Source organism: Canis lupus, chromosome 5 (genome assembly GCF_048164855.1).
Source record: "Canis lupus baileyi chromosome 5, mCanLup2.hap1, whole genome shotgun sequence".
NCBI classification, from domain to species: Eukaryota; Metazoa; Chordata; class Mammalia; order Carnivora; family Canidae; genus Canis; species Canis lupus.
The window spans coordinates 51,693,874-51,706,141 of NC_132842.1; the positions used below are offsets into that span (position 1 = coordinate 51,693,874).

The 12,268-nt window shown below is 33.3% G+C and overlaps 1 protein-coding gene across 5 annotated transcripts in view; it reads right to left on the bottom strand.

Annotated features, from left to right (window-relative positions):
* The window catches only part of ADAMTS6 (ADAM metallopeptidase with thrombospondin type 1 motif 6), a 295,855-nt gene that overhangs the window by 66,004 nt on the left and 217,583 nt on the right, over positions 1 to 12,268 (bottom strand). For all 5 annotated transcript variants that reach the window (XR_012031294.1, XR_012031295.1, XM_072826631.1 and 2 more), the window contains exon 15: positions 6,571 to 6,673. Coding sequence is in view for 3 of the 5 variants with exons in the window: in XM_072826631.1 (XP_072682732.1) it covers positions 6,571 to 6,673 (103 nt within the window). In the remaining 2 variants the exon portion in view is untranslated. The remainder of the gene's footprint in view (positions 1 to 6,570; positions 6,674 to 12,268) is intronic.

Consider the following 12,268-nt stretch of genomic DNA (forward strand, 5'->3'; position numbering starts at 1 on the left):
TGTGTAGGTTTCTTTCCTCCTTTGCTAAAATTTCATATTTATTTTCATTGCTTGTGGAACTTGACAGAGGATGAATTAAACAGTTTTAAGGTTTAAAGTGTTTAGGTAATTCTAATATATACTTAACAATATATTTTAGGTTATAAGGGATCGCAGTGGAGGTACCTGAATGTCGAAAAAAATGGATGAAATGAAAACATTTTTTAAAAAACAGAAAATAAAGCTTGAGGAGGCTAGACACAATAATTGCATATAACAAATGGGAATTTCTACAACATATGTCACTTGTTAACTGAAGCTGATACAAAAACTCTGCTATTTCAAGCAGGGATATGGTAGTTGTAAAAGACAAAACAAAACAAAACAAAAAAACTTCTACATTTATGCCTCTTTAAAGATATCATATTCCATGAATGTGGCTGTAGCATACTTTATTTATTTATTTATTTATTTATTTATTTATTTATTTATTATTTATTTTGTAGCACACATTTAGAGATAAATCTTTATTACATAAGCAAATCAAAGGTAAAAACTAATTATAACATTAAATTGGAATAATTCTTGTTACTAAATCAAAGATAAATATTACATATAGCATTAAACACGAATAATTAAAACAATTCCTAAATTTTTTAAAAAAGATTTTATGTATTTATTCATGAGAAATGCAGAGAGAGAGAGGCAGAGACATAGGCAGAGGGAGAAGCAGGCTCCCTGCAGGGAGCCCAATGAGGACTCCATCCTGGACTCCAGGATCTAGCCCTGATCAGAAGGCAGATGCTTTAACCACTGAGCCACCCAGGTGTCCAAACAATTCCTAAATTTTTTGTGAATAGAATAACCATCATTTTCATTTTGTCACTGAAATTTGTATTTTTTAAGGTTGATGTGAAAAATGGGCATAAATAGTAGCAATTTGAAAAAACAAGCAGAGTAATTGCCTAACCTCATAGTATATTGGAAAAATGACAATGCATATGAATTTATTTTATACAAAACACTGCATGAGAGAGCTATTTATGAATATGTAACTACTGATTGAAATTATGACTTAAAAACACTTCATTTGATGAAGTTTAAAATATTTTGGTTTTATTCTAATTATGCTGATACAATTTCTGTTTGAAATAATGAAGACTATTTTAACAATGAAAATAAGGCAGGAAGATAAAATAATATGCTTAGTCTCAGTAGAAAGTAGAAAGCTCAGCAAAGGTATGTGAAATAAAAGAGACAGGCCAACTGAGTGATAGAGACAATGCTAAATTAGAGAGAACATTCCATTAAAGAAGATCTATGTTATAGTTGATTATTGTATAAATGCAAGAAGATGGCCCAATATTGTAAGATATTGTTTTTTCATGAGAAGATGGAAGACTCGATTTTTAAGATAAAAACTCGTTTTTGGACACTCATTCAAAGTTTTCAAAAACATTGTGGAGATTAAAACATGTACATAAGTAAAATCTGGTTCCTGAACTTCCAGTTTACAACCACTGGCCTAAGTCTATGTTTACTTCCATTATCAATGCATATAGGTAGGCTATTGAACTAGTATATAATTTGAAATGTTATTAGACTTAAGTCAATGATCCATTTTGCTCTAATGAGCATAAATATAACAATTAATAAATAGAATAGTTTCTTCCTGAACTGATAATCAAGGTATTTATATTTACTTTTATAATAGTCTCATGAATAAAATTGCTCTAAATTTCCATAAACCTTACTGGGATTTTTTTTTTTTTTATTGCTACCCTTTTTTTATTGTAATGCTTAGGAATTTAATGTAGCTTTTTATGTATCAGGCTTTAAAAAGAGAACATGAGTTTTGTTAAACTCAATTTTAACATTATTTAATTATGTAAGGTAGTATTTGATATGTAGGACATACAAATGCTATGGCTATATTCCTTTTTTTAAAAAATATTTTATTTATTTATTCATGAGAGACACAGAGACACAGGCAGAGGGAGAAGCAGGCTCCCTTTGGGAAGCCTGATGTGGGATTTGATCCTAGGATCCAGGGATCCTGCCCTGAATCAAAGGCAGATGGTCATCCGCTGAGCCACCCAGGTGTCCCTATGGCTGTATTCCTTAGACCATTACACTAAGTGATGATAAGAAGAATACATTTCTCCCTTTTTTATTACTGAAGATGTGTTCAGCTTGCTCAGGTACAGTGAAGCTGTTTTTTGTTTATTTGTTTGTTTGTTTGTTTAAGTAGGCTCTATATCCAGTGTGGAGCCCAACACAGGACTTGAACTCATGACTCTGAGATCAATACCCAAGCTGAGATAAGGAATTAGACACTCAACCAACTGATCTACCCAGGTACCCCACTCAGCTACACTGAGTTTTCAGAAGAGGTACTGCTATTATTTCAAGAAAAAATGATTCTCTAAATGTAAAGTCACATCATTACCACTTACCCTTAGTGAAAGCTTATTATGAATTTAAGGTTAATTCACTAAGCTTATAATTATCTTCCTCCTACAGTGAAACAAAATAATCCTAACTGTATATGTACCTAATAAAGGCAATTTGAAATACATGAAGAAAAACTTACAAAAAAGAAAGGAAAGCCACATAATAGTTGGAGATTTTCATACTTCTCTCAGTAACTGATAGAGGAACTACAGCAGAAAAACATCAGAAATAGTTTAAAAGCTTTAAACAACAGTATCAGACAACTTGACATGATAGAATGCTGTGTCCAACAATTGCAGAAAACACATCCTTTTCAAGTATAGACAGAACATTACATGAACATAAGCGGTACTATAAGACAAATCTCAATTAACTATAAGCGGTACTATAAGACAAATCTCAATTAACTTAAAAAATTTAAATCATACAGAGTATTCTCTGATCATAGAATTAAATTATAAATCAATAACCAAAAAAATCTAGAAGATATCAAATATTTGGAAATAAAAATAACATCGTTCTTTTTTTTAAAATAACATATTTCTATATAAACCATGGGTCAAAGAGGAAATCACAATGTAAATAAAAGATTTTGAACTAAGCGAAACTTCAAAAATCAAGTTTTGGTAATATAGGAAAGCAAAATAAACCCCAAATTTAAAAATTATAAATATAAGAGCAAAAATTAATAAAAGAGAAAAGTGCTAAAGTCAAAAGTTGATTCTTTGAAAAGAGTAATAAAATTAATAAACCTCAAGCAAGACTGATCAAGATAAAGAGAGTAAACACAGATTATCAATATCAGAAATGAAAGAGCATACATCACTACAGAGCCTACAGATAATAAACAGGATAGTAAAAAAATGTTATAATCAATTTTCTGTCAAGAAATGGGACGTGGGAGTAACATAAATATAAATTTCTTCAGATTTTTTTTAAAACATCTGAATAGCCTGATATCTACTAAAGGAGTTGAGTTTGTAACAATTTTTTTTCCCCAAAGAAAATACCAAGCCTGAGAGGTTTTAGTAGTGAAATCTATTCTATCTAAAGAATAATGTCAATCTTACAGACTCTTTCAAAATATATAGAGATTCTATTTCCAGATGCCATAGTAACTCTTATATTCAAACTTGTCAAAGACATGACAGGAAAAAAAATTGCAAATCAGTATTCCTTAAAAAAAAAATAGATACAACCATCCATAATGAAATATTAGAAATTAAGTCCATCAACATATAAAAATATAATAAATCATTACCACATGGGGTTTATCCTCAGAATAAAAGGTTGGCTTGACATTATAAAATCCAACTTCCCATATTAACAACAGAATAAAGAAAAGCACATATAATACTACATGTATAAATTGTATTGAAGGGCCAATCCAGTGCTTTAAGGCAAGAACGTGAATTAAAAGGCATAACGATTGATACAAAGAGTCTCTGCTTCCAGATAACATGACTATTTACCAAGAAAATCCTAAGCAATCTACAAAACAACTATTAGGACTAATAGTTGCTCTAAAGGAACAAAGGAAATTTAGGAAGGTCACAGAATACAAAGTTAAGATACAAAAATCTATCTTTAGCTACTAGAGCAAGCAATTGAAAATGATATATTTTAAACTTTTATTTACAATAGTTAAAAAAAATTACTCAGGAATATATTTAACAAAAGAAGTGCAAGACCTACCACCTAAAACTATAAAACATAGCTGAGAGAAATTAAAGAAAACATAAATAAATGGGTATCTATATGCCATGTTCATAAATTCACTATTGAATGCAATATTCAATGTTAATATGTTATTGATTTATCACTTTCCCTTTAATTGATCTATAGCTCTAACATGATAGCAATCATAAGCCTAGCATGTTTTTCTGTAAAAATTAATAACAATTCTAAAATTTACATGGAAATGCAAAGCACTTAGAATATCCAAAGAACTCTTGAAAAATAGATCAAAGTTGGAGGAACTTACACCACCTATGTCCAAGACTATACATTCACAATAATTCAGTCAGTGTGGTACTAGCATAGTATTGCTGCCATTTCATTTCACTGTGCATTGTGTACATTTCATTGTACATTTCTGCTGTTGACAAATAGTGAAACAAAATAGAGTTCACACTAGAAACACACACAGTAACCCCAAATTATTTTTAGACTGTAGATCTAAATGTAAAGACCAATACCACACAGCTTTTAGAAGAAAACATAAGAAAATATCTTCTTGGGTTGAGAAAGGCAAAGATTTCTAAGACAGGACACTGAATACAATAACTATAAAAGGGAAAAAACCGAAAAATTAGCATTCATAGAAATTATCATCTTATACTCATCCAAAATGCCATTTAAAAAGTAACAAGAAAGTCCAAAGATGTGAGACAATATTCATAAAATTTATCTGATAAATGACTACCACTCAAGAATAAAAAGATAGCCAATTAAAAATAGGCAAAGGAAAGATAGGCAAAGGATTTGAATGCTTTACAAAAGATTTATAAATCATCAATAAGCACATAGAAATGTGCTCAACATAATCAATGATCAGAAAACACAAATTAAAACTGTACTGAGACATTATTATACACCTACCAGCAGAAGACTGCAAACACCAAATGTTGGCGAGGATGTGGAACAAACATAACTTTCATATATTGTTGGTGGGAGTATAATATGGTACATAATTTCGGAAAAACATCTGGCAATTTCTTTTAAAACTAAACTCACACCTACCCTATTGCCCAGCAATTCCACTCCTAAGTATTTACCCAAGGGAAATGAAAACATACGCTTACAAAAAATCTTGTGCAAAAATGTTCACGGCAGCTTATTCAGAACAGCTGAAAACTAGAAACAACTCAGGTGGCCCACCATCAATAGTAGAATGGGAAAACAGACTGGGTATTACAATGGAATGCTGCTCGGCAATAAAAAGGAATAAGCTATTCATACATGCAATAACCTGGCTGGATCTCAAAAACACTAGACTCAAAAAAGGTTGACCCAAAAGAGCAAATATGACATGATTTCACTTACATGAAGTGGAACTGGCAAAACTAATCTATGATAAGCAAAAAATATCAGAACCGTGGTTGCCTCTTGGAAGAAATAGGTTGAGACAGCTATTGACTGGGAAGGACTAGGAGGACTATGAGAATTTTGGAAGGATGGTAATGTCCTATATGTTAATAGGGCTTTGCACACGTATGCATTTGCCAAAACTCAGGGAAAGTACAGTTAAGATGGTGCAATGCATTATACATCATCTAACCTCAAAAAACCAGTATTGAACTGTGGTAACTATTATACGTATTGACGTATTTAGAGGAAACTATATCAATGACTACAATTTACATTGAAATGCATCTAAAAAATAAATCAATTAATGGATAGAGAGATAGTTACAAATGTAACAACGCATATTAAAATATGAATGATAGAATCTTGCCAGTGTAAGATTCTTTAATATTGCTCTGTTGGAAAGCTTTCAAGGTAAGATATTAGAATAAAAAACAAACAATGAAAGTGTTTTAAAATCTCCAAGAGAAAATTTTAACAAAATTTAATTTGTATTTTGGGAGTACAAGGAAACTTCTTGTGGTTACTGAACAATTAGTGTCTGATACATGCCCAAATTAAAGGGTAAAAATGTGTCCCAATACTAAAAATGAATAATAATGATCTATGGGAAGATCCTTGGCCTTTGACCAAGAAAGAATACAGCTTTTCCTGGCCACTTTTTGAGTTGATTTATATTGTTATAAGTTGTTTTTAGGGTGATAATTCTAAATATTCAATGATTATAAATGATTATAATGTAGTGCCCATGTATCCCAAGGAAGTCTCAAGAACTCAAAAGCATTATTTGGATTTACATCCTTTCTAGGACTTTTATACCTTGTTATTATAGAATTAGGTTTTTATAAATGATTTCTGATCATTTTTACTAACAAACTTTATTACAGGGAAACTTTTTAGTACTGTAAGCATTTTTCCTGCTTTGATTTACAAACACTAATTTTTACTAGTATGTGTATGAATGTGTGTGTGTTTGTATGTATTTATATTTTTTTTTATATTTGCAAAGCTCTCAAGCATGATGAAATGCTCTGCTAGGTTATACATTACCTCCAGTATAGGGTTTCCAGTTATAATATTTTCCACGGAAAGGCATATTGTCAAAGTCTGCACACTGTTTCTCTCGAAAATCTCGGGCCCCCAAAGGACATGGCTAAAATAAAATAAAATCATAAATGGTATGATTGTTGAAAAATACCAAAACTAAGGGACAATGTCCCTAAAATTAAAATTGCCTGAACTTGTCACATTAGCTCACTGACTGATGCTGTAGCTATATTTCTGGCATTTACTTTACTGTTCTACAACCAGTATTCAGACTGATGTGTCTGAATTGTAATCTTAGCCATAGAACAAACAACTGAAGTAATTTAAACGAAATTAAGTGTTAGACGGTTTCCTTAAAACTTTATACTCAGATACATGTCACAGTCCACTTTGTAATCAATCCATTTGGTACCTCCTTATAAACATACATAAACTAGATGAAGAAACTAAAACATAAAATTCCTTTTGGTAACATTATTTAAGGTCCAGTTGCCACAGCTACTCCCAGCTCTTTATTTTAAGAAATCAAGAGGCAGGTTTGTAACACAACATTCAGCACTATTAATTGTGGTTTGGATCCCTACTACTATGGCTGTTTACTGTCTAGTCTTGACAAAAACCATATTTTAAGATGTGGAATGAACTGGGCAAATGCTAGGCCTCAAGTCTAAACACCTTCAAATTCAAGGAATTTGGACTTACTAAGATTTACATTTAATCTATGAAACATCACAGAAAATAAAATACTAAATTGGTTCAAAACATGTGCAAGTGTTGGGTGGGGAGGAGAGAAAGATGTTGAGAGGGTGAAGAGAGGGTTGTTTGTTTTTAAAAGTTTGGAATGCTTCTTCTACCTGATTTTTTTTTTATAAAGGAAAACCTTGCCAATGTAGTTAGGTCTAGATTCCAAATACCACAGGCCATCCTAATTCAATCTTTAAGTTCACAAAGAATTAAAAGTATAACATCTCACGGAGTTTGAGCAATATGACCTAATTTGACTTATCTTTTAAGAGTTCTGCAGTTGTAACACCTCAAACAATCACTGCTTTTGATATATTGATGGAGAAAATATCCCACACATATATGGCAGAGCAAGACAGGTCAGTAGACAAAATTCTTAATTGTGAATAAATGATGAGTAGACTAAACTCTCAGAAATCATTCAAAGACTTTTTTACTACCCTCCCTGGGATCTCTACATTCACTTTATGTAGTTTCTAAGGTCAGTATGTTGTAAATGGTCCTTTGAAGCATGTACAAAAATAATAGATTACAATGTGCAAATAGTTGCATGTTCATCATTACTTCCTATATATTGGTTCAAATCTCTACCACATCAAGTCCAAAGCCTCAAATTCTGAAAATATTTTACATTCTATTGTGAGCCCTGTATTTTAAAATCTTTTCTGCATATTAAAACTTGACACCACAATTTCAAACCTAATGATTCTGCCTGTCAAATCACCCTTACTTTTCTTTTAAAAAAATGAAAAATAAACTATTTAGCATAGGTTACCTACAGCATACACCATGCTGAAAAGATATGCTTCCAGGGTATTTTGTTTCACGGTGTGCTTTTTCTTTGGATCAAAAAAAAAAGTCATTCTAACCATTTTCAGGGAATCCCACACGAGGATTAAAGTTGTCAGTGGCTTTGCCATGCATTGAGACTAGTTTTTAATGAAACATCATCAATTAAAAAAAAATACAAGAAGTTTGATCTCTGACTACAAGTTTTCAAATAATATTTAAGTATTTGTAAAGCAACAACCACCCAAACATTCATCCAAGCATGGCTTTCAATCTAGTTGGAGAAACCAGACACAAATGGGAGAACTGTGGTGCTATCTCAGGCAGTGAGTATACAACAGTTTGGTACAGGTGGCCTATCAGTGCCGTATAAAGGTAAAAGATCCATGTGTCACGTGATTGATGAGGGAAATATTTGTGGAGGAGGAAAATCTCAAGTAAACTACAATTATAATACAAATATTATAAATAATTATTTTATAATATTATAAATCATTATAGGAATTGAACTCACTGAGAAAGAATATTCTAGGGGGTTAAAACTATTAAGAATGAAGCCAAGTAAAGCCATGGGTAAAGGAAGAAGGTCATATGTTGGGAATAGTTGGAAAAAGGCCATCCTAGATGAAAGAAACTTATGACATCATAGGAAGAGATGACATTTTGTAGAAAACCACTGGTACATAAAAAAAAAAGCCCTGAACTAACCAACCTAGGCATCGTGAGGACTATTCACTTAAAGACAAAATCCCATTTTTTGGCTACCTTGTAATGAATCTCCAAAATACAGGTAAAGTAAAAAGTCTGACAGGAGGCTATTATTGTTTAATAAAGTACTTGGATTAGCATTTCATAAAATTTCTAATCTATACTCTTTCCTGTGATAACCACTCCTAGGGTCAGCATAATAAAATTATTAACAGTGACAGCAGCTACTTAGCATTTACTAAGCATTTGGCAAGTACGCACTCTGTGGCACACTATTCAGAGGCCTATTGTAGATGTATTATCTATTTAATCTCTTTCAACACCCTTAGGTAGTTGTAATTAATAATTCCTTTTACCGAGTACACTGGGTGTAAGGACACTCCTTCTGCTGAATGGGAACTTCCTATGAAGTCTAAGTGCTACAGGGACAGCACAAAGCTTTAGCTCTGTTAATATGGATAAAAGCTTAATAGGAATAACTTGAGTTCCTGTCATTTCAGCAGCAAGTTTCTTTTCTCCTTCAAGTTGCTTTTTCCTCATTCATAAAACAAGAGGGCTAAAAGCATAATTTTGGAGTATGAGAACATGGACTCAATTTTAATTTGGTCATTTATTTAATTCATGGCCTTTAGCAATTTAGTTTTCCAAGCCTCATCTATAAACGGGGGATAATAGTAGTATTCACCTCCTCTTGTGAACTGTTTAGCTCTGTAGCTGGCACAGGGGAGTCCTGAATAACTCTTAGCAGCTGTTCTGGTCGTGGGTCTAGGCATTCTTAGATTCATTCTCTCTTTCTCCTGCTCTGCTCTGTATTTCAGGGGAACAAACTCTGCAAGCTCCATTTCCCAGGCTTCTGTGCCTGCTGACTTCTGACAATGACTCAGGCAATGGAAGGGAAAGTCTTTCCCTTTCTTTCTCCCCACCTTAGCAGCATCATAGGCAGAAGCTGAATCTTTTTTGTGACTCCAACTTTAGGTAATAGCACCACACTTACCCCATCCCTCCACCCTCTGGCCCTATCCTATGGCTCTAGCTTCTGCTGTGTAATTCTAGCCTCTAGACTCTAATAAAACCTCCTTCCTTTGTCTCCCTGAGAGGAGTGGTGGCATCCTCCTGCTGATGCTGATCTATGGATGGGCTTGTCAGCCTCTTCCATCATTTGTGTAACAATTTTTTTCATGAAATTCCCTCTATTTAAATATTCAGAGAGTCTTGTATATTCAGAGAGTCTATTACAGTTGGAACTTAACTGATACGATAATCAAAAATAATAATGATGATGATGTTGACAAGGTATTCAGGAAACTAAATAGAGATTTATTTCTATGTATTATTTTTTGCAATTTATTGGTTAAGGGCAGAGATTAGCCAACTTTTTTTTTGTAAAGGGCCATATAATAAATATTTCAGACTTTGTGTGCCATATGGTCTTTGTTCCAATTCCTCAACTGTGGCAGTATAGTGTGAAAGAAGCCACAGACAATACATAAATGAACCATCAGGTCTGTGTTCCAATGAAAGTTTATTTACAAAAAGAGGTGCCGGGGACAACTTTGGCCCAGGAGGTGCAATTTGGCTACCCCTTGATTTAGAATGTTAACATAACAGATACACATGCCCAGCAGCACGTTGAAGAATAATCAAACTCAGTGATTAACTTTTGAGTCAATACAGAATCATATACTTCTAAGAAATGTTAGGATGTAATCTAATTTGCATAAGATACTTCAGTTTCCTCTATAATTATCCCCTAAGTGGTCATGCGATCTATATAAGCATCTATAGAAAAATCAAACACTTTTCAGGCAGCTGCAATTACTATCAGGTTCCTCCTTACTTTTTTTTTTTTTAAGATTTTATTTATTTATTCATGAGACACACACACACATACACAGAGAGAGAGAGAGAGAAAAAAAGAGAGAGAGAGGCAGAGACACAGGCAGAGGGAGAAGCAGGCTCCATGCAGGGAGCCTGATGTGGGACTTGATTCGGGACTCCAGAATCATGCCCTGAGCCAAAGGCAGGTGCTAAACCACTGCGCCACCCAGGCATCCCTCCCCTTACTTTTAACTCAAGTCTGTCTTCCTATAATTCTATAACCCAGGGGTGTTGCTCCTTTCTTTTGGATCTACACTGAACAATATGATCCCTAAGTGAAAGGTATCTAGACCTTGATGGCTTTCCTATGGGCACATCATAACACCAAGAACTGTCCTTAAATATCTTTCTTCTATTCAGTAAATGTATATGTTTGTTTATGTGTCGCATAAGATGTAAGCTCTGGAGATAAAGCAATAAAATAGATTAGGTCCCTGCTTTCATGGAGCTCATTCTAGCTGGAGATGAGAAAGAATTAAAATAAAGTAGGGAAAGGGGATAGATAGTAAGGTGGGAGGCAAGTTGTTTTAAAATAGTATGGCTGGAGAAATTCTCTCTAATAAGGCGGCCCTTGAGCAGAGCGTAAAGAGAAATTGAAGGAGTTACTTACACATCCGTGAGGAGAATAAATAGGAAATAGAGGCCCTCAAACAGGAGTGTGTTAAGAATGTTCTTAGAATAACATGGAGGATGGAAAGGCTTAAGGAAACTGTAGAAGTCTTGATCCCATGCCTTTCTGTTTCTAGAATATATCAGCTGGTGTTCTGTTTTCTTGATTTCAATGTTTCCTTCTGTGAATGCTCTGAATATGTGTTGATCAGAAATTAACTCAGTAGGAGTTGTATATTCTCATTCCAAAGAATAAGAGTGTTCAAAGAAAAAAGTAATATCTTAAGGAAAAATTGCATAAAGTATATTTTTTGTTTTGCTTTTTAGGTAATAGTAGAGAGTTTAAGGAGTAATGCTTTTTAAATTGCTTAGAGGTAATAAATGCTGACACCATGCAAAAACTCTAAGAGAAAACAGTGGGCATAAGCAACCAATTTTTTATGTAAAGCCTGACAGGTTTTCAGCCTCCTAGTGTTAACACTAATCAAGCATCCTCTCCTTCTAAAAAGCAACCAGCAGGACCCCACATAAATCCAGAGGGCAAAGCTGCAGGTCTCAGCATTTTTAATCTTGGCATTTTCAAAGAAATAAAAAAAAAATTAACACTAGCATCTTTATCAGCACTTTTCTTTTTTACAGCGATACGTATTTTAGCACATTCCACAGACTATCTTATGCTTCCAATTACACCAATTGTTTAAAAGCATCTCCTTTTGACTAAACTTAATACTTTTTATTGGTACATAAACCTAGGGAAAAAAAAGGATAATTCATTGGGGCATAAAAGTTGCTACAGAAAGAAATCTCAGCTTCCGCTGACAAACTTTGTAGTGGCATTTCTATTACTGGGGTTCTAATCCTGGTTTTGTCCCAAAGAATAGGGTGACCTTGGCAAGTCGCAGAAGCCCTTTGTGCCTTCTCTCTTTCATTTGTAAAATACACCCAAAATGCCATTTAACTTCAAGAGAAATAC